The sequence below is a fragment of the Phodopus roborovskii genome, unplaced genomic scaffold (assembly GCF_943737965.1).
Source record: "Phodopus roborovskii unplaced genomic scaffold, PHOROB, whole genome shotgun sequence".
NCBI lineage: Eukaryota > Metazoa > Chordata > Mammalia > Rodentia > Cricetidae > Phodopus > Phodopus roborovskii.
In genome coordinates, this window is record NW_026126480.1 from 27,388,925 (window position 1) to 27,412,405 (window position 23,481).

The 23,481-nt window shown below is 45.7% G+C and overlaps 1 protein-coding gene across 9 annotated transcripts in view; it reads right to left on the minus strand.

Moving 5' to 3' along the window:
* Nucleotides 1-7,790: 7,790 nt before the first annotated feature.
* Nucleotides 7,791-23,481, minus strand: part of Syt17 (synaptotagmin 17) — a 62,468-nt gene continuing 46,777 nt past the window's right edge. For all 9 annotated transcript variants that reach the window (XM_051192774.1, XM_051192781.1, XM_051192778.1 and 6 more), the window contains one exon: nt 7,791-8,021. In XM_051192774.1, the coding sequence (XP_051048731.1) occupies nt 7,825-8,021 (197 nt within the window). In that variant the 3' untranslated portion in view covers nt 7,791-7,824. The remainder of the gene's footprint in view (nt 8,022-23,481) is intronic.

Here is a 23,481-nt window from a genome sequence, read left to right on the forward strand (position 1 = left end):
AGATTGATGTTTTCATGTTCTAGACTTGCTGCTGTGTGATTAGACATCAATCAATATATCTCTCTCAGCTTTCTTGCCTTCAAAATGTGAACAAACTAATGCTTCTCCCATACAAGTACTTAGAAAATGTCATGAGAGAAACACCCACAATCCTAAAGTTGGGAACTAAAGGAGCTGGTGTGGTCTGGATATGACTTGAATGTTCCCCAATGGTCCCTATGATGAATTAGAGTGGCAGTATTGGGAAATGGTTGGTCTTAATAGGAGGCCATTGGGGATGTTGTCCTTGGAAGAGGTTAAGGCCATTAATGTGTGAACTCTCAAGGGTTATGAGATCAGCTACCAGCACCCTCTCTCTGTCTCTGCTTCAACACTCTCACCAAGACGTGACTCCAGCTACTGTCCTTAGCAGATGTCAAAACCATGGCCCACTTTGATCTTTTATTGCCTCAGGTACTTTGCTATAGAAAGCTAACACATTCTCTGGAGGTTAGCTACTTCAAACCTTTAAGGCATTACCTTCCAACATTTTCTTCTAGGTGTAAAGTATTAGGTTTTTAACCTACCAACTCCTCTGGAGTAATTTTTACTTGGAATTTCTGGACATAATGAAGGGCAGTTATCTCACCAGAGTAGAAAATGGGATATCCAGAAAGGAAAGGGATTCTTCTTCCTTCAATTATTTTTCATTCGATAGGAGAAAAATGCCAGTGCCTCAAATGGCAGGCTGGTCTCAGTGCCCTAGATGGGATTGTTCTTTATTTATAGTCAACACAAATGTCTGTAATTTGTGTCAAGTCTGGGGGTGCAGTTGAAATCCCAAGGTGTTCTGGAGTTGGCCTGAGCTCAGAGCTACAGCTCAGGAAGAAGAAGGGAATACCTTCTCTTCCAAGATATGAGAACACTCAAGGGTACTGGTGAAATGGGAGTATCTTTAAAACTTCCCACTACTGCTCCCCACCCACCTTTATTCTTTTAACTTGGGTCCCCAGGCATCTCTTTCCCACCTCCTACCTGAGGAGGAGGAGGATGCTAATTAAAACAATGGATAGTCCAAAGCAGGGCACCTTGGGCTCTTGTTTCTATAGAAACTCAGTCCTCCTTTCACCTTTCAGCACATCTCTCTGTCTCCTGACAAAGTCTATTCCTGGAGATGTGGATGGCTCTGATCTGAGCTGCCAACGTTCCTCCTTGTCCCCAGCAAAAGCTGTCTGATGCACGCCAGGTAATAATAGCCACTGGGTGCTGTGCCAAGACTCAAGTGAGGACTTTGCCAGCTTGATTCCAGCATGTCCTTACATCTATTCCTTCAGATTGTCACTGATTGTCAGACAAAACAGATCAGTGGGGCAGTTGGCCACACCTACTCTGGATTATAGATGTCTGAGGGAGACTAGTTCAAGGACACCCACAGATACTGAAAACAACAGATGTGTCTTCCATAAGATGGTTTAGTGTTTTCATAGAATTAACTTAACCTAACCCTAATATGTTACATAAGGAGGTGCCCTGTGAAGATTGCATCATCTTAGACTGCTTATAGTAACCAGTGTTCTGGCTATGCTATTGATACAGCTGTTGCACAACATCATATGGGGAATGAGGATGAGAAAAGAAATATGTAATACAGACTGTGGTGGTTTGAATAAGAATGGCTCCCATGAACTTATATATTTCAATGCTTAGTCACCAGGGAGTGGTACTATCTGAAAGGATTAGAAGGATTAAGAGGTTTGGCCTTGTTGGAGGAAGTGTGTCACTGGGGGTGGGCTTTGAATTTTCAAAAGATCATGCCAAGTCTCTCTCTCTCTCTCTCTCTCTCTCTCTCTCTTTCTGTGGATCAGGATGTAGTTCTCAGTTACTGCTCCATTGTCAGTCTGCATGCTGCCAAGCTTCCACCATGATAATGGACTAAACCTCTGAAACTGTAAGCCAAGTCTCAAATGCTTTCTTTTATAATAGTTGTCTTGGTCACGGTGTCTTACAGTACTAGAATAGTGACTAAGACACAGATGTAACTTGAGAAGAATATTTATTATTTAATTATTTGCTTTGTGCATTAGAGTGCAAGTGCATATGTGCCACCACACTTGTGTGAAAGCTGGGCAGCTTCTGGGGAGTCAGCTCTCTCCCTCCACCTTGTTTCCTGGGACAAGGTCTCCCTTGTTTCTGCCACTGTACTTTGCACTATAGGCTAGGTGGCCTGTGAGCTCCCTGCAGATTCTCTTAAGAGTACTGGGATTGTAGGTAGGTACCACCATACCTGGTTCTTTATGCGGGTTCCAGAGATCAAACGTCAGTCATCATCAAGTTTATGTGGTAAGTGCTGGTCTTCCAGCATCACAACTTGCTTCATTAAACTTTGACAGAATAGCATTGTCACTGCTGTAGGTTTCTATGGGGAGATGTCTGGTACTTCACATTGTTAGCCCTCTTGTTATTACTGAGGAGGCCAGCAGAGGCTGGGGCTGTCTGAACTAATATTTGAAATCCATCTGAGCTCCTCAGTGGTGGTGACAGTGGGCCAGGCTGTGCATGCGCACAGCTCACTCCATGTCTCTCTCGGCCTAGGAGTTTCTCTGCTGCTGCAGGAGCTTGCCCCACCCACACAGTGCAGTCCTGAAGTATCAATACTTAATGCTTTCAGGAACAACCTGAGGGAGAGGGCTCAGTACTTAAATCCTCCTCAATAAAGATTCTGAGCTCCTGGTGTGCCCACTGTTAATCCAGGCAGCCTTTATCTGCCCTTCATCCTTTTCCTTTAATTTATGTTTCTTGGGGCTGTATCCTCAGCAAATTATTCGCTTCCAAGTTGCCTCCTTAAATCTGCCTTTGAGGGGCCCTAAGATAGCAGGAAAACAGAGCATGGAGGAGTTGCCTGGTTTATGTCTGACGGTGGACCCAGGATTTGGGCTGTCCTTTCTTTGGTTCTAAAGCCCAGGAGCCTGATCATTATTTGTGAATGAATGGTAAGAGAGTCCATGAGAGCCTGAAATAAAGGGATGTTAAATACTTATTTGGGGAACACTCACGAATGACAGTAAGGTAGAGAGTCACCCAGATCTTCTGCCCTAGGGCACTGGAAGCTGCCATCAGATCTCCAATCACCACCCAAAAGAGCAAGCTTATTAATCCTCACATAGCACCTCAGACCATACCCTAAGGGCTGGTACCCCAAGTTATTGCCTGAATGAATTCCCACAACAATTTTCTATCATGTCTCTGGCTACCATGCTGGTTATCCACTTGTCTCTCTCATGTTTGCCATTTTTGCTTTTGTTCTTTTCTGTTTAGCCCCAGGAAGGAAGGTGTTTTGTAGAAAAGGAAAAATATTGTCTCTTTTTTTCTCTCTGAGAACTCAGTCAAGCTAGCCTTCCTGCCTCAACCCTGTGACTTGTACTATAAAATGTCAGAAACAGTAACACCAATAGCATATCATCACAGATTCCTCCATCCTTGTAATGGTTAGCGTTTAGTTGTCAACTTGACAGAATCTAGAATCACCTGGAAGATGGGCTTTTGGGCACACCAGTGGGAGATTATCTTAATTACACTGATGTGGGAAACCCTTCTTAAATGTGGCCTGGACCATTCCCAAGGTCAGGACATTTTGGACAGTATAGAGAGTGACTGAGCATTGGCAGGCATGCATTGCTCTCTGCTTCTTAACTGTGGATGTGATGTGATCAACCCCTTCAAACTCCTTTGATTTCTCCACCCCAGCTCTCCCTTAACTACAAGACAAAAAAGCCCCTTTCTCTATTATGGTGTTTTACCAGGGTATTTTATCAAAGCAACAGAAGAGAAACTCAGACAAATACTTTTGTGGCCTGGAGAGTCAAGGCACTTTTCAGTCTGTATAGTATTTACCTGGCTAAGTCCTCAGCAGGGCATGGCTAATAAAAAGCAAAGCTGTGACTCTGGTCTGGGACAAAGGCAAAGTTTCATGGAGAACAAATGTTGAATAACTGACTATAGTAGATGAGGTAGATCACACACTTCATAATCCTCTGTGACATGTTGAGTGACACTTGATGCCCAGAGTGTTGTTTCCACATCTAAAAGGGGTGTGTGTGTGGGGGGGGGGAGGGATCATAACAGATCCTATTTCAAAAGGTTGCTGTGAGAACTAAATAACTCCTGGGTTTATCACAGGGCACAGCAGGAAGTAAGTGTTATTTCATCCTTGGAAAATCAGGAAGTAGAAACTTAAGACAGGCCTTAGAACACAGGTTGTTGCCTGGTGTGCACGAGACTGTGGGTTCAATGCGAAGGATGAGTCGGAACTATTAGTAGTTGCCAAGATGCTTATGAAGCAAGAGAGAGACTAGCCAAGAGATGAAGTGAGAAGTGAAGCCCTGATGAGTCCCAGTTGAAGCCCTAGATCCAGCTATGTCTAAAGCTGTAACTTCTGTTGCTGACAACCAAAGGCATCTAACATAAACACCATTCCCTTTTCATGTGGGTCCACCTCTTGGTTCTCAAATTGGTATATCCATTTCACCCATTCTTCTCCCCCTGGACCACACCCTATACCAGTGAGGTTCAGCATGACCTTGTGCAGTCTGATTGCCCATTGTAAGGACTGTGTTTTCCAAAGATGGCTGCACTGCACATACCTTGCAAGCTCTTCATACAATCTAACTGCTTTTTTCTTGATATTTCCTCATGTCCCCTCCCCTCAATCAGAGCATGTGTTTGCTACTATTCAAATCAAGGCATGATGGTTAGCCTGGGTTGTCAACTGCTTGAGATCTATACTCTCCTGGGATAGGAGCCCTGGGATTGGGCATGCCTGTGAGGGATTACCTTGATTAGGTTAATTGAGGTGAGAGGTTCTTCCCATAGTGAGTGGCACCATTTCCTGGGTTTGGGTCCCAGACTGCATAAAATAGAGAAAGTTAGCAGAGCATTAGCATGCATGCTTGCTCTCTGCTTCCCAACTATTGGTGCCATGTGATGCTGTGGACTTCTGCTGCCTTGATTTCTTTACCATGATGGGCTGGAACCTTGATCTGTGGCCAAAATCATCATTTTGGTTACAATGATGAGAAAGGTATATGACACAGAAGTTCTTAAGGAAAAGCAGGGGGCAGGGAGTGAGAGGGAAGTCCAGGGAGGGAAGGAGTGGGAGGGAGAGAGGAGAGAGAATCCATGTTTTTTGTTTTTGTTTTGAGAAGGGGTTTTCTTGTATAGTCTTGGCTGTCCTGGAACTTGCTCTGTAGACCAGGCTGGCCTTGAATCTGCCTGCCTCTGCCTCTGCCTCCTGAGTGCTGGATTAAAAGTATGCATGAGTTCTTCTTATGCCCTGTCCTCAGAAGTCATAGAAAATCATTTCTGCCATTTTCCCTGTGTACCATTACTTTTCCCATTGTTGCATCTGAAGGGAGGAATTACCTATTTTATTTCACAGTTTCAGAGGATCCTGTCTATGCTGGCTTGACCCAGCCCTTGGGTAGAACAGTAAAGTGGCAGGAGTGTGTGGCTCCACTAGCTTTGGACCAAGCATTCAATGCATTAGCCTGTGGGAACACTTCATATTCAAACCATCACATCTGCTACCATGCTGTGAGGAAGCCCAAGTCAGCACCCTATGGAGGCAACCTGTGCTAAGACCTCCAAGGATAGGGAACAAGTAAGTCCTCAGCTGTCAGCCAGGACCAAGCACCAAACATTGGTGGGAAAAGCCTTCAGGGGGTTCCGTTACCTAGCCCTTAAGTATTCTAGCTTAGGTACTAGGTGCAGGGAGCACAGCTAAGCCATCCCTGTTGGGTCTGAGCTAGAATCTTGCCAAGTAACAGTTATCAAGATTGACATCACTGCTCTGAGTAGGTGTGTGTGTGTGTGTGTGTGTGTACGCATGTGTGTGAACGCATGCTCAGTGTATGTATTTTTGTGCATATGCTAGTATGTAGGTATGTTTGTGGAGGCCAGAGGTAAACAATGAGTATCATACTCATCACTTCCATACTGTGTTTTGAAACAGTCTCTTACTGGATTCATGACTCACTGATTGACTAGACTGGTTGGCCAGTGAGCCCCAGGGAGTCACATGGTTACTTACACACACACACACACACACACACACACACACACACACACACACACACACACACAGTGGTGCAGCAATTTCCTCCTTGATATATTCCATCCTGCTGGGAAGTCTGTCCTGAAACAGACCAGATCCCCTAAGTCCCTCACTCCTAAGAGTAAACAAAAAAGAGAGCTGAGAATCTCTCAGACAAACCAAAGGGCAAAGAAGACTCCAAGACCAGGCCAGCTGCCTGGAAGAAGGAGAAGCCAGTGGAGCTGCCTGCAGGCTGTGCAGTGCACTCCAGCTTCCAAGAGCTGTCACCCATGCTGGGGTGGGCTTTGGTGATGCAGCTGTCTTTGAGTTGTTTCTGGTCCTGTGCTGTGAGTAACCCCTCCCCAAATTCCTGTAAGTAACCCCAATAAACCTCATTAGTTAACCAATTTGGACTTTGGTGGTATCTGTTGTGGGCTCCTTATCTGGGGTAAGTTGGACATGTGTGTTGTATTTCTCCAAGTGTCCCGCCTGTCTTTTTAAGTGGGTGCTTGGGAACCAGCCTTGAGGCCTCACTGAGCCACCTCTTGGCTCTGGCTGGATTGCCTCATTATATATACTAGCAGTCAACACCCTTTCATCTTCTATGTCATGAACAAAACAGATAACTCCAATGCATGGCACAAATAAATAATCTTTAATTTCAACAAGTAATTCCCCATCACAGAGGACAATACGCTGTGGAGAAAGACACAGAAGCATCCCATGGGGGAAAGGTCTATTCTAACCACACTAAAGCCTTAGCACAGGAGACATGACTGTGGTGCACACACAAACACAGACGGATCATTGGAACATGATCAAGGGGAGAGGTCATGGTGGAGGGGTGAGGCACCATTTTCATTCATGTGCCAGACCCCTGGTTGTGTCAGAACCACCACGACTCAGTCAGAAAATGTTACTTTTTGCTATATCATAACCCCATTTATATGGGACACATTCCAACTATTGCTACTGGAGGTGGCGTCACTGATGTACGGGAGGACATGGGGTGAAATTGCACCGGATGGAAGGCAGAGATAAGGGAACTCTGAGGATGGAGGCTCTGGCCACCACCTTGCTGTCTGTCTAACAGGATGAGTGAGCACACTTGTGAGGACATACACACAATAACACACACATACCCACAGGGAGTCCCAGGAATAAGCTAACACAAGGACAAAGCAGGTGAGCCTGGGTTCCTGACCCTGAATCACTGTCTTCTGTCACCCTTGGTGTCTCCGAAGAGCCTAATCTATTTATCACATTTACTAAGGAGAAAACAAAGATACTTACACCTTTGGAGAAAGGTATCAGGTGTGGAGACCCCAGGAAACAGTGACCTGTTCAGAAGTTTCCTGGCAAGTATGTTTTTTGAAGTGGGGATCAAGTCCCCGACATACCAGCCAAACTCTAGTACACCGAATCGGGCTCTCTGCAGGAAGGCCTCCTTTCTCTGGCCTGAGGTTGATAGTACATTTTGGGACAGGGGAATGGCTAAGAGCAGGCACTGCCAATGAGTCTCCCAGCAGAGCCCACTCAGCTTGTGGTTTATGAATGGAGGTTCCGGAAACATCACAAGCTTCCCTCAGTGAGGGTGGCTATTTCATGATCTACTGTCAGCTTGCTCTCAGTGCTGAGAGGGCGTTGTGTATGCACGTGCACATGTGTGAAAGTATATGTAGGTGTGGGTTGAATATTTATGTGACACATTTCTCTCTCTCTCTTTTAACAAATGAAGGCTGTCTTCCCCATGGCAATCAGGTCACCTCCAGGGAGGCAGGAGACACACGGTCACACTCGGCCCGGGACCTCAGGCTGTGCCACTGCTCCACAGCAGTGCGGTGGGTGTTTAGCATCCGTCTCCAGTGGTTGGACTCAGAGGGGCCGGAGGAATACTGGCCGATGACAATTCTCCCGATGAAGTCGTTGCTGCTTTTCATGTTGTGACCAAACACTAAAGAGCCAGAAAGTGAGGAGCAGGGAAGGAGGGATGGGGAAGTAGACATGAGACAGATGTCATTAGTTTGCATGTTGCCCAGCAGCAAACATGGGGTTGTTGCTTTGGGGACATTGCTTCTTCTCATGGGGGCAGTCTCCTAAGCACAACCAGGGCTTGTGCTGTCCCTTACCAAGTTAGCCATGTTCCCACTTACCAACTTTTGCACTGGCTGTCCCTTCTTTGAGACAGCTGTACCACCCACATTATGTAACCATAAGCTTACATATCACTGACTCACGCATTGCCTATAGAACTCTATGAATGGACATAGAGTTCTGGTGGGGCAGCAAGCTATTACGGTAGTCCAGCTAAGCAGACGAACCAGGACTTCTTGTGTGTGTTATAAGTGCACATATTTGTGCCTTTGTGTGCACTTGCAGAGACTTGAAGAGGACACTGTGTTCTGCTCTGCTATACTCTGCCTTATTCCCTTGTGAAGGATCTCAGTGAACCTGGAGCTAGAATGGTGACCACTATGCCCCAGTGATCCTCCTGTCTCTTCCCCCCAAAGCACTTGGGCTATAGGCTTGCATACTCAGCCATATTCAGCTTTTTAACGAGTGCTGGAGAACTGAATTCAAATCCTTATGCTTGCATAGCAAGCATTCTTACCAACTGATCCATCTCTCCTGGATCAATCAAGAGTATATTAACAGCAGTATTGTTGATATCATGGTCTGAATATTCCTTTACTGGAGCAGCCTGTCTGGTGATATGAAGGGCACTTAGCATCATCTCTGGACTCTTCCTACTAGATGCCAGGAGCAGCATCCCTCATTCAAGCTGTGACAACCACAAATGTCTCCTGAGGCCAACAGTCTAATGTAGGGGTGGGGGGAGTGCCAATCCAACACGGATGAGAGCAACTAGGGTTGAACTAGAAGAATAGACATTGTGAGGTAAATCTTGGGACTCTGAAGTAAGCAAGGGTGATTATTAATCTCAGCTGTCAACTTCAAAGAATCTAGAATCAGCCTGGACATACTTATGAGGATTATTTTATTTAGATTAATTGAGATGGGAAGATCCTTCCCCCCTCCCTGTGGGTGGCACCATTCCTTGGGTTTGGGTCTTGAGTTGTATGGAAAAGGAGAAAATTGCTGAATATATTGATTACTGTTTCTTGACTGGTACTCAATGTAATCAGCTCTCTCAGACTCCTTCCACCTTGATTTCTGCTTGATGGACTATGTCAGAACTGTGAGCTGAAATAAACTCCTTTTGTAGGTTGCTTTTGTCAAGACATCTTATCACAGCAAATAGGAACAGTTATCTATGACACAAGGTAAAGTCTCTTGTGCCTCCCTTTCCTCACTGAGTGGAGAGGATTCTCACTATACTTTATCTTGAAAGTTAATGTATGATGGGGATGAAATAATGTGTGTAGAGCTCTCAGCACACAGTGCCTAATACATGGCAAATGATTTATCATATTTTGGATCTTAAATTTCTGTCCATTGACTTCATGAAAAAGAGACTATACACTTCCTCTGTTTCTTACAGTGGAGGCAAGTTCACTGAGAGAAATGGCCAGAGTAGTTTATTCCACCCCTTGTCACACCTTCTGTCTCTCAGAAGGATTCTCTGTTAATTCCAATGCAAGCTTAATTAGTGTCTTTCAAACCTAATGAGATGGTTGGGTTGATTTATCTTCCAAGCCAAGTTCAGCCTCATTCTTTATCTGTGTGTGGGTAGTTCAAGCATACCATTGCACTAATGGGGAAGCAGGCTGTGCCTGTGTTATAAATGAAAGGCCACAGAATGGGAAATATCACAGATTCACCCAGCATGAGCCAAGTAAAGGGAGGTTAGATCTCAGGAGGGGTGCTGATTATCAAACAAAACAGCTCAAATCCACAGCCCCAAACAGAGCTTGAATGCTAGTAGTGAGCTTCTATCCTTCCTTGTGGGGTTCACATTCCAAATGATAGAAATGGGGGTAGGGAGAGAAAAGTGGAAATGAAAAACCAAGAACACCATCTAGCATCTGAAAACCAAAATACCCATTGAACAGGGTAGGAGAAACATGATGCTTGCTCAAGGATGTCTGGTGCTTGTCAGCTCTGTAGGGGAAATTGGAGCATGTATATTTTTTGTACAATTGATAATGAGCTTGGTGTGCATAGATGGACTGCATTACATGAAAATCCATTATGACAGAAGGGCAACCGTGATGATGGAATCTTGGCTTAGTAAAGAAATTGCTAAGGTGATATACTGCAAAAAAAGTTTTTTGAGTAGTTAACTAAGACCTTTCTGAACCATTTTTCGTAAGGAACACAGTTTTATCTTACCAGTCAAGAACAGGTTGCCAGAGTTCCTGCCCCTGTGAACCTCAGTCTAGAACAAGATTTTATCAGGACACCATCCCAGGCTCTTTTCTGACATTCTCTGCTTCTGCAAAGCTTAAAAATAATGAAACAGTCCTGTGGTTCATGCCTACAATCTCAGCATATGAGAGGGTGAAGCAGGAGAAATGCTGTCTCAAGCCAGACTTGAGAGTAGACTGAGCTCCCATCTGAAGAACTTCAATGAAAAAATGGCCACATACAGCAGTATCCCACAAATGGGCACAGGTTTTATATCCTTGAGAAAGCAGTTTTAAGGAGAAGGGTTGGGAAGAAGACTCATTAGGTAAAGTGTTTACCTGTGTAAACATGAGGACCAGAGTTTAGACCCACAGCACCCACATAAACAGATCCTGTGCATTCACTGGTTCTGGCCTAGCCTAATTGGTGAGCTCCAGGTTCAGAGAGAGAAAGAGAGAGAGAGAGAGAGAGAGAGAGAGAGAGAGAGAGAGAGAGATTGAGGAAGACATCCAACCTTGACTTCTGGCCTTCACATGCATATGTACAATACACACATACAAATGAATATGTGCAAATACGTACACAGAGACAAAGACAGAGACACAGAGAGATAGACACACACATAGAGACAGAGACACAGAGAGGGGAGATACAGAGAGAGAAATTGAGAGACTGAGAAGAAAGGAAAAAAATTAAATACTCTAATGTAATGAAGACTGAGTTGGTTCAACTTTTGGAGTTGGTTCAAAATAAAAAGCAACTTGTGACCCAGCACATCTGCTCCAAGAATGAGTCCCACAGCACCACTTACAGAGACAGACACAGATAAATACACACAAGGATGTTTCATATAGCAGGAACTGACAACATAAAGCTTCCAAGACAAATACGGCTCTTCACCTGTTTTTGTAAATAAAGTTTTATTGAAACATGGCCAACCCCATTTGCTTACATAATGATGCACTTGGTTTGCATTATTATATCTTAGTTTGTTTGGGTTGCTGTGGGAAAATGCCACCACCTGGTGGCTTGTAAACAACAGAAATTTATTTCTAGTGGTTCTGAAGACTGGGCAGCACAAGATCAAGGTACAGCAAGCTTTGCCTTTGGGGAGGGTCCTCTTCAGAGATGGCATCTTGCTGTGTACTCACACACACTGGGAGGGACAAGTCAGCTTTCTGAGGCCGTCTTCATTAAGCCACAGAACACACATGTGAGTGTTCTGTCTTTATGACTTAACCACCTCCCCACAGTTCCACACCCTGATAAAATTACCCTAAAAGTTAAGGCCTCAATGTCTGTATTCAGTGGCATGTGTGAGAGTGGTCACTGGAGCCCAATCACCTAATCATCCCCTGGGGGTCCCACCACTTTTTTGGTAGCTCATTTGCATTCATGTCATCAACTTAGGACATACTTTGTGGATGCCAACACTAAGAGTAGAGAACACTAATTAACCTCTGGTGCAATAGAACGCCTTGGATCTACATGATTGCTGGAAATGAGACAGAGACATATTCAAAAGGAGGGGGTGGAGAATCTCCAAGACACATAGCACAGTTCACCAAACTGTCAAGAGAGCCTTTCTCTGGAAAGTTCCACTTTTTGTGTTACATAAATCTGTAGAATTTGAACTTCATGTAACAAGTACATATTATGTTGGAAGAAAGCAAAAAACAGCCGTTATTAGAGAATCCACATCTAAATCGCCAGAAGGGAAGGGAAGGAAACGGAAGGGTATAGCCTACGCTTCCGAGCCCTATTTGCAAAGTAACTTGGCTGGAGATTCGTTTGGCCCTGGGGAGGTGGGAGCTCTCCTGCTGATTCAGTCCTGGAGGATGGGAAGGCTGCCTCTATGGCCATCTGAATTAACTGGCACACACTGACACTTGGAAAGTGCTTAATAAAGTTATGCGCTTCTGATAGTCTGTGAGAAAATACACAATTTCAGATGCAAATGTAAGTCAAAGCTAACAGCATCAAGTGTAAAGGCTGTGTGGGGAAAATCAAGAGTTGGCATCTGTAGTGTCATCTTGCTTCGCCAGTGAACTTGCAGCACTGTCCACACCCTAGGGGCATGGCTTCAGGTGTTCAGACGTGATCCCTTATCAGGTAGAGAAGGGTCTAGCTCACTCTCTTGGATTGTGGTGAGAGCATCTGAAGGGCAGAGACTGCATCCTTTGGAGCAGAAAGACCACAGCAGTTATTTATTATTATTTGTGTGTTTCCCTAATACATACCTAATTATCATTTATCTTAGGTCTGGTGGACTCATTTAAACCCCACCTTCAATTTGTGCCCAAGGTGGGAGAGGGATCAGATCTCAAATCCCCTTGTAGTGCTGGTGTTCCAGTGACAGCCTCTGCTCCAGGCCTGTGTGGCTATGGCTGCAGTTCCAGAGTTGCTGGAGCAGCAGGATGAGGACTGCAGCAAGATGAGGTCCTCTCTGCTTCACTACGTAGGGTCAGAGGTCTCGCTGGCCTCCCTGGGATGGCTGTTCCTTCTCTGGGGTTCAGGCAGTCCTCGCAAGGAAAGCACTTATACAAATAATAGTAAATAATGGCTGAGGTCTTCCTGCTCCAAAAGATGCAGTCTCTGCTCTTCAGATGCTCTCACTACAACCCGAGAGTGAGCCAGATCCCCCTCTACCTTATAAGGGGTCACATCTGAACACCTGAAGCCATGCCCTTAGGGTGTGGCCAGCACTGCAAGTTCACTGGCAAAGCAAGATGACACTGCAGGCATCACCACAAATACTAAATTCTATGCCACTGGAGAGAACAGGGAATTAAGATTAGAGGCCAGGTGTGATGTTCCTTGTCTTTAATCCCAACACACAGGAGGCAGAGGCTGGTGGGTCTCTGTGAGTTCAAGGCCAGCCTGGTCTACATAGTAAGTTCCAGGACAGCAAGGACTACATAGTGAGACCCTGTTTCAAAAATAAAAAAGATTAGACATAAAATTCAGGAAAGAAATGTAGCATGCTGGGGTATCCCTGTAATCCCAGCCTGTATGAGTCTGAGGCAGGAGATTAAAAGTTTGAGGGCATTATAAACAGTGTCTCAAATAAGCAAATCCAAAAGAATCCAGCATGGTGTCTGAGACAGTGGGCAGATATCCCTGCTCTTCCATCCATGGTTTAGGAGACCAAGTCCTACAGTTAGGTAGCGACCACACTCACAGAACTGAAGCAAAGGAAAGCAATCCCAAACTAGATCCTCACATTTCTTCCCCCTGCAAACATTCCTCACTGGTTGTCATGGAGCAGGCATGTGAAAGCAGACATTAATGAATTACTGCAGCACACACACACAGAAACACACTGTCCTGCTGCTGCACCCTTGTCATTCAGAATCAATTTCCCAGCAGCCTGTGTAATACAGACCATAGACAGGACAAATGTCACAAACTCCAAGTGTTCCATGAGGAGGGATCTCCTGGTCCTCTCCAATAACCTGTTTCTGCTCCATGAGTTTTGACACAGTTGGAATGCATGTGGTACTGTGGGTTGCATATGGGTCATCCTAACAAAGTTCATGTGTGGGCCTCAGTATGGCAGTATGTAGATGGGGGAACCTTTGGAAGGTAGAGCCACAGGCAGGTGGGCCATTATAGACAAGAAGTCTGAGTCCTGATTTTCTGTCTTCCTGTCTTGCCAATGGTCCCCATTGATGCTATCTGCTGTGAGATCTTCAATAAGAGACAAAAATTGGGGCCACCCAATCTTGGACTTTCAGTCCTTTAGAATTGTGTGTTAAATAAATCTCTTTTCTTTAGAATGTACCCAGCCTTAGGTATTTTTCTATAGTAATAGAAAATGAGCTAATGAGATTGATCGCTGTTACCCCCATCTGAAACAATATAAATTAAGGGACTGTGACTATCAGACAGATACAAAGACTCAAAGAGGTAGAGTAGAATGAGGGCTTCTGGGGAAGAGAATGTCAGCCTTTTCTCCTTTAAAGAAAGGTGATGGAGATTGCACTGAGAGCATTCTTTTCTTTAAGCATGACTCTCAGGCTGCAAGAAACCTCAATGCTCCTTTGTGAGTCAAAGGGCATAGGAAAATTTTTGTTTTAAACACAGGTAAAGTCCAAGGAGAAAAGTGTTCAATAAGGAGATTTCCTTATCCCAAGTCCTTTAGGAACCCGTTCCTTGCTGCTCAGAGTGAGTCTCTCATCCACACGATCTTAAGCATCCTGGTGTCACAATCAGTCCCCATGTGTGGACAGCACACTAAAATCTAGCTCCCTTTAGTAACACACACACACACACACACACACACACACACACACACACACACATCCACACACAGAGTGAGGTAAAGAGACAGAAACAGAGAGGCAGACAGAGAGAGGGAAAGCTGAGACAGAGAGACAGAGAAGAAGAAAGAGAGAGCATAGAGAAAAGAGACAGACACGAGAGAAAGAGAGGGAGGGAGAGAGAGAGAGAGAACCTATTCACCCATTTTACATCTGGGAAGACTGAAGTCCAAAGAAGCAACTAGAAATTCCCTTGAGCTTTGGTCAAAAACTAGCTCTCCTGAACCAGTTGTGGCAAGCTGAAGCAACCCATGGTTACACTTGCTATGAAAATGATTTTGTTCTTCCCTACTGGAGCCAAACTCTTTTGATTGCTAATTCCCTTTGCCAAGGCAGATGGTTCTAGAAGGGAAGCTGGATGCCTTCAAATGTGGGTGTGATAAACACTAAAAAGAGGGAGAAGTGGTTCTCTGTTCTGTCACGGAGAACAGGCTCATCTCCCCTTGTGTATGCTGGGTCACAGGTAATAATGGATTGTCCTCCATGTCACCAGGCCAACACTGTACCCTCAGTGCAACCTTGGGCCTTCAGCAAGGGGCCCCCTCAGATTATGTGTGGAATCCTAACACTTCCACACTATGCTCTGTGGTTCACCTCTTGGGTGCTGGAGTAAGTTGCCTACCCATTTCGGGGGGGGGGGAAGCGTTAAGTTAGCAAGACCCACACTGGACCTCTCCCAACCCTTCCGGCTCACACGGGGTGTGGGGGTGAGGGTGCCTGACTTTCATGATGTTCATGAGTTAACTGCAGAAATCCACAGAATCTGCACTTCTGATTCTCCCCCTTGCACAGGTCAGTCCTGCACACCCCAACAAGGGGTCCCCATATTCTTTACATTCTGAAAAATCCCCTCAGCAGCCAGCAATCCTCACTCTGTTCTTCCTGAAATCAGCAAGCTACTCCAGAGTTGTTTCCACAGCAAGTTACCTCAGGAGCTGGCAATGAGGCTCAGTCTTTGAAGTGACTGTTGTTTAAGCGGGAAGACTTGGGCTTGATTCCTGTGTAAAGAGCTGACTATGGTGGCAGGGACTTGTAATCCCAGAGCTGGGGAGGTGGATGCGGATGGATGTCTGGGGCTCACTGGCCAACCAATGCAACCTAACTTGCAAGCCCCAGACCTTGATGAAAGACTGTGTCTCAAAGGGTTAATCTCTGGGCTCCAAACACACAAGCACACACATGGATGAGCACACACATGAACACTCTTCCTTGTACAAGTTCTATCTAGCCCCTTTCTGGGTCTCAGTTTTCACACTTATAAATGGGTGGGCAGATGCAGGTTTCAAGTGCCCGTTCACATGCTTGTTTCTCTGTTTCCAAGACCTTTCAACAGGCTGAGGGTGCAGCTCGGCAGTAGAGTGCTTGCCTGAGAGATTTCGCCCTGACTCAACACTTTACAAGCTTTCCTGGCTCTGTTCATGATTCATAGCAGCTGCTCAGACAGATCTGTTTGCCTCCGCCTTTTTCATTCCCACATAAGGACAGTCTGGGTAACCATACTTTAATCACTGGAAACCAGCATCACTGATCCGGACTTCTGCCATCCAGGCACAGGGAAAGCACTTCATCCACACCATAGCTCTACTGGGAAGGGACCATTCATACTCCCTCCCTGCCCCCACTTTGCAGATGGGAAATGCAGGGCTCAGAGGCTTTAGAAGTTCAGTGTCCAAGGTCATCCACAGCCCAGGAACAGAACTGGAAAGCTAGGCACCATTTTCCTTTTTTTACCACAAAATTGAAGGTCTTAATTGGGCTCTCCTTCCTGACTCCCCTATAGGGAGAGGGCAAGAAAGTATTATATAGTGCAGGATAGGGCTGGGAAGATGACTCAGTCAGCACAATGCTTGCTACACAAGCCTGAGTTCAATCCCCAGAGCCAGGTGGAGCAGTGTACACCTGCAATCCTGGTGCTGGGGAGCGGGAGGCAAGTGGGCCTCTGGAGCTCGCTGTCAACCACTGTAGCCAATCTACAAGCACCAAGGTATGTGAGAGACCCTGTCTCAGAAAATAAGGTAGAGACACCTCTGTGTACCTCTGGTCACACACACACTCATACATAAGATATATGGACTCTCCTTGATTTATAACACTTGTGTCCCAGTATACCTATCATAATTCCATGTTATAATCCATTACAGGAAAGTCAAAGGGGCCAGAAACAGAAGCAGTGAAGTTCACATTTGCAGTCAAGAGCCGAGAGAAGTGAGTACATGCCTGCTCAGTTACTTTCTCTACTTACACAGTCCAGAAATTCCTTCTTGGGGAATGGTGCCATCGCAGTGTGTGTGTGTGTGTGTGTATGTGTGTGTGTGTGCGCACGCGCACACACACACGTGTGTGGTTTTTCCCATCTCAACTAATGGAATCAAAACACTGCCCCTCCCTACACCACAGGCAACACCTCACTGAGACACTCTACCCAGGTGATCATAGGTTTCACCAAGTAGGTAATGAAAACTAACCAGTACAGACAGTTTATCAGTTAGATCTCTTTCCCTTAAGAAATGGAAACCAAGATTAAGCTCTCTTAAAACCCCTCCGAGGCCATGGGCCACTCTATGCATCTGTGTGGAATATGTGGAGCCTGTGTCTGTTGAGACTTTGTACGAGGTGAAGCAATACTCTCAGACCTGGGTGTGAATCACACCATTTTGTTGGAAGCCTCTGAAGGTGTGACTATAGAGTGATGTTTTTGTTTTCACTCGAAGCTCCAAATTTTATACATTGGACTGAAGACTGTCTCTGCACATTTGTTCCAGAGACGCTGGCAAGGCTTCTGTGAGAACATTCTCTACCAACTGTCTTCATAGCTAGTCACAAAACACCTACTGATGCTTTAGGGGCACTACTGATTTTATCTTCCTTGCCCAGCTAACATTGCTTCAGAGAACTTCTGTTGGCGTTTAGACCTGGAGGACTTTGACAGGTGTTTTTCAAACGCATCCCAGGTGATTCTCATGCATCAGGCTCTGTGTAGAATAAAAACTGCAGGTGGACTGAGGTGAACTGTATAAAGGGACCCATCATGGCCTGATCTCCGTTGCCAACTTGATAGGAAGAGAAAATGTGTAAGACCTCAGTAAGCACACCTCTGAAGTGTCCAAGGGTGTTTCCAGATGATCACAAGGGCTCTGGCATCATCAATAGGTTAGTGTTTTGATGGGGTCTTACTTGGTGGCTTATGGAGAGGTGGCAAAAGGAGTAGGGGCCTAGAGGAAGTAGGCCACTGGGGATGGGGAGGTTGTTCTTGGAGCTGCATCTAACCCTGACCCCTTCCTGCACTCCCTCACTACTCTGCTTCCTGTCTGCCACAAAGCTGGAAACTTGGTTTCCTAAGGTGCTTTCAAGAGGAGGTATCCTTTAAGAGGCAAGATCTCATAGGAAGAAGTAGGCCATTGGAGTGTAAACCCCCCCCCTTTTGAGATGTTGGGAAAAAAGGTCTCGATACATGTATAACTCAAGATGGCCTTGAACACATAATCCTCTTGTTTCAGGCTAGGTGCTGGGGTTATTGATGTGTGTGCAGGAGGCTGGCCTGGGGGACTACACTGGCGAGGCCAGCAAGATGGTTCAGCTGGCAAAGTGCTTGCTGCTGCACCAGTCTCAGCACTTGGTAGATCCCTGGACCCACAGTGGAGAAGGAGGACTGTCTTAGTTAGGACTCTATTGTGTGAAGAGACACCACGTCCATGGCAACTCTTATAAAGGGAAACATTTAATTGGGATGGCTTACAGTTTTGGAGGTTCAGTCCATTATCATCATGGCAGACAGCAGGGTAGCTGGGAGTATGGCGGCATGCAGACAGACATGGTACTGGAGAATTCTACACCTTGACCCAAAGGCAACAGGAAATAAACTGATTCACTGGGCATGGCTTGAGCATATATGAGACCTCAATGGCCACTCTCACAGTGACACACTTCCTCCAACAAGACCATACTTCTCTAACAAGGCCACACCTCCTAAAAGTGCCACTCCCCTTGGGGGCATTTTCCTTCAAACTACCACAGGACTGCTTTCCAGAGACTGTCTTGGCACAGGTTTGAACACACACACACACACACACACACACACACACCACACCACACCATCACCACCACTACCATCACCACCACTACCATCACCACCACTACCATCACGTCATCATGATCCTTATCATCGGAAGACCCTCTCACCTCTCTTCTCCTCCCTTCCCACTCAGTGTTCTACCAGTCCTGCACAATGTACTGCCTCACCATGGGTCTAAAAGCAACCAGGCCAACTGACCACAGACACCCTGAGGCTGTTAGCCCAATGCAAATATTTCCTTCTTTAAAATGCTCTATCTCAGGCATTGAGTGTGATGGGATGGGATGAATCTCAGGTACTCTGTCCCAGGGCTGGCATGTGTGAATACAGGTCCTCAGATTCTATATGCTTTCTTGGTTTTTTGAGATTGGGTGTTGGAGTCTCAGTAGGTGGCTCAGGCTGGCCAGTCTCTTGCTTCCACCTCTAAATGCTAAGATAACAGGTGTACCCAGTGGACATGTGTACTCTTAAAATCTGTCACAGGTGATGCATGGACCTAGGAACGCTTGCACCACTAAGTTGAGGGCTAGAATCCCCATAAAATACCCAAAGAAATGGGCTCTTTGTCTTTGGAGTTGTGCTTCAGCATTCCTTTTGGATGAGCTTCGTTCCCTACCTGTTATATACCTCTCACTTCAAAGGATGAAAATCTCTACCACAGTGCTTTTCTTTTAAGGTGGTATAGACTCTGAGGTGTGATTTTAAGATAAAAGTGAAGGATTCCTTTGAGGGATTTGCAAGATGGTTCAGCAGGTAAAGGCACTTGCCTCTGAGCTTGATGACCTGAGTGTAATTCTCAAGATTCATACCGTGGAAGGAGAGAACTGATTCCTGCAAGATGTCCTCTGATCTCCACACATGCTAACACACACACACACACACACACACACACACACACACACGTGTTAACACACACAGAAAGACACATACACATAAGCACATTCCTGTATGTGACAATAAAACTGTTCAAAATGACTCCTTTTTGTAAGTGAAATTTGGGACTTTTACTTTCTATTCCAGGCCTTCATTTTTATGGTTGTCATATATGTGTGCATATAGCTTTTCTTTTTAATACAAATTTTATTTTATGTAAATATTACTAGTATATATGATAATTAGTGTATTTACAGAAATGTATAGTAATCCATATATATAAAATATAAATTATATAAATAAACTGTGTATATGTGCTCATGTATATGTACACATACAAAGTCTGTGTGTGCATGCATATGGATGAGTGTGTGGGTGCAGGTGCGCATGTGTGTAGAGGCCAGAGGTCAACCTCAGGTGTTATTCCTCAGTCACCTTATATTTTGAGACAGGGTCTCTCCTTAGCCTCAGCTTGCCAAGTGAGCCCCAGAGAGTCACCTTCCTTCACCTCCACAGTGCTGGGTTCCTGGGGGCTCAAGTCAGGTGGTGAAGGAGTAGAGAGCTGACGGTAAAAACTCTGCTCATTCTCCAAGAGGTTTCCTGCCCTCCTTTGCTGGGCCTAAAGTCCTCCTGCCTAGACCACGGCAGCTCACCTGCCTAGGCCAAGGCGATCTACCTGCTTAGGCCACAACAGCTGGGCTACAGAATTTGCCCAAGGGAGAGTAACCAAACCCCAGACAGGGAAGACAGAAGCCCCTGAGCTCTGCCTTCCCTATGCCAGCCTTGTGCCAGCGGCCACACCCTTGTTCTAGTGCAGAATGTCTCCGTCTGTGCAGCACTGCTGCTGGTGCTAGAACTTTCCCTTGCCCATGTTGTTGCATGCTCCTGGGTGCTTAGTACTGTCTCTGGCCCTAACTGTACAGTAGATGTCCGTAGCATTCTCTGGTCTGCAACAAACATGAATGGCCCCAGTCATTGCCAGACATCTGCTGGAGGGTTAAGTCAATCCAGCCGCAAACTGCAGGTCTAAATTGATAGCTGCTCAGGGCATCCCAATGATGGGGCCCCCAAAATTGACTCTGACCCTGAACTTAAAGGCAAACAATATTCAGGGGGGCCAGAGAGGAAACAGAGCAAGCTATGTGAGACACAGGATAGCTCTATTTGCTGACTGAAGAGAAGGCTATGTGAGCCTCAGAGCCTGATGGTCACTCTCCCTGGACTGTACAGCTGGACTATGTTTCCCAGTCTCCCCCTGCAGTGATATGTAGTCCTTCCAGTCCTGGCATAAAATCTCCCCAGGCAACAATCAATGTGTGTCCCTCTTTGGCTCTCTGTCCCTATCTCTTGTTTCTGTTGTACCAAGTGGTTGGAAATGAAAGCCAGAAAAGCTTGAGAACATAGCAGAGCCGGGGAGGTACCCGGGTCACACCTCAGCATGGAAGCCACTCATGGAAGGAGACTCAGGACCATTGTTCTGGGAAGTAGCAAGCTTCTGTTGCTGCAAAGCACAGGACCTCACCTGCAGGCTGACCTATTGCAGCAGCCAGCCTTCCCTTGACTATACACAGCCTCTAGCCTTTCAGCAAATCATCTGAACTTCCTGACCATCTCCCCAGCCCTGAAAAATGGGCTGATAACAGCACAGAGTGCACACTCCTCATTTGAACATCCAAAATCTCATATTTATTGAGTTCAGACATGAAGCTCAAGTGGAGAATGTCACACCATGAAATCTAGTTTTGCAAATTCCCTTTAGATTATGTGTATAAGGTATAGATGAAAGATAAATGAACTTCATGTTTAGACTTGGATCTCATCCTCAAAATAGCTCCTTGTGAATATGCAAACAATCAAAACAATTTTTTTTAAATCTGAAGCACTTTTGGTCCCATGCATTTTGCACAAGTAGCATGCACTTCATCTGGTCATTGTGAAGGTCACTGGATGGTGTTACAGAGTGTCTGGGACAGTGCCAGGCAGACACTGTGAACTTTATAAAGGTTGGTTGTTTCTACTACAGGACTATTGAGTCCCTGCCCCTCTCAGTTAAGAGTTTCCTGACTCCTGTTTTACTTTCTTGTCCAGCATTGCTGAATAACTTGGAAAAGTTTTCAAACAATGCAGGGACTAATTGGGTTTTAGGGGATTGAACTTGGGACCTGGTACACGCTAGACAAGCATTTGCCCACTTAGCTACATCCTTAGCCCCTTTTCTTTCCTTCCCCCCTTTCTCTATCTCTTTCTTTCTTTCCTATTTTGACACAGGGGATTATTAACTTGCTCAGGCTGACTGTGAATTCACCCTGTATTCTAGGCAGGCCTTGAACTTTTAGTCTTCCTCCTGAGTAGCTGGGATTGCAAGCCTGAACCACTAGGTCCAGCTACAAATACTTCTTATAAGAAGGGGCAGGGGTGGTATCATTAGAGAACTGGGTTGTCCAGACACATGGTAGGCATCCTGCCTCTTCTCATACAGAGTCCACCAAAAGGGTCAAGAGTGGCCTTAAACAGGGATGGGAGGGGAATTCACCCATGACTCACCTACAGCTCCTGTACACTCCAAAACATTAAATGGGATGAGGTCCAGCCCACAGCAGACACGAGACAGGCACTTTGACTGCCAGGTCAATGGACAAGGCACAAGTCTTTTGGCCTAGTAGGTAATCAGGATTCTAAAGGACATGCCACACAGCCTCAGAGTCCCTCCTGTGGTCCATGTGGGACACCTGTTGAAGCTGGAAGGGGAAGCCTGTTTCTTTGCTTCTTATTCATCTGTTTGTTGGCATGTGCACACACGAGTATGCATACATGCAGAAGTGAGCAGTTGACATAAGATGTCCCCCTCAAACACTCTTCATCTTACTTTCTGAGGCAGGGTTCACTGAACCTGGAGGTCACTGACAGGCTACCTGGCTGGCCAGCAAGCCCCAGGGATCCTGTCTCCCTCCTCCCTGTGTTGAGATTATTGGTGTGTGTAGCTGTACTCTACTGTATGGGGTTCTAAGTATCAGAATCAGGTCCTCAGGTTACCCAATGAGCCATCTCCCCAGCCCCTGCCTGTCCTCCACTCACAATGAGTTCCAGATAAATGATGCCTCTGCCTAAGCCTCTCCAAGGGTGACTTCCACAGAAACAGCCATGCCTTGCTCTGATGCTGGGGGCTGAGGAAGCAGTACCCAGAGAAGAAGTTTTCATGTCGACTCATAAACTGGAAAAGTGAGAAAGTGACACCCACGGAGCATCTGCTCTGTGCAAAGTCCTTGCATGCACACCGTCTTACCCAGTCCTTCACAGAGCCATGAGCCACATCTGTTCCCCAGCGCTTGCAGCCTTGGGTACAGAGTAGATGTTAGATAAATATCTTTGCTCCTTACCATAGCCCTGACTTATTGTATAATCCACTTCCTTCATTAAATTTGATCTGGACACTCTGGCCTTCTCTCTCTCTTTTAAAAACCAAACAAGCTCATTTGTGCCCAGGGCCTTTGCACTTGTCATTTTCTCTGTCTAGAATGTTCCTTTCTTTCTTTTTTCTTTTTCTTTTTCTTTTTCTTTTTCTTTCTTTTTTTTTTTTTTTTTTTTTTTTTTTTTTTGTGTGTCCCTTGGGGTGGTGTCTGGTAAGTGCTGTATAACCCTCACTATTTACTATAGTCACTTATTTGTTTGAGGGAGGGGTATGGTGTTCAGGGATTAACTTTTGGGAGTTGGTTCTTTTAGCATGTCAATCCTGAGGGTCACCCTTGGGCCATCAGGGTGGCACCAAGCGCCTTTACCCACTGAGCCACCTCACTGGCTCTGGAGATGGACTTTACTTGCATCTTGATAGGTGAAAATTG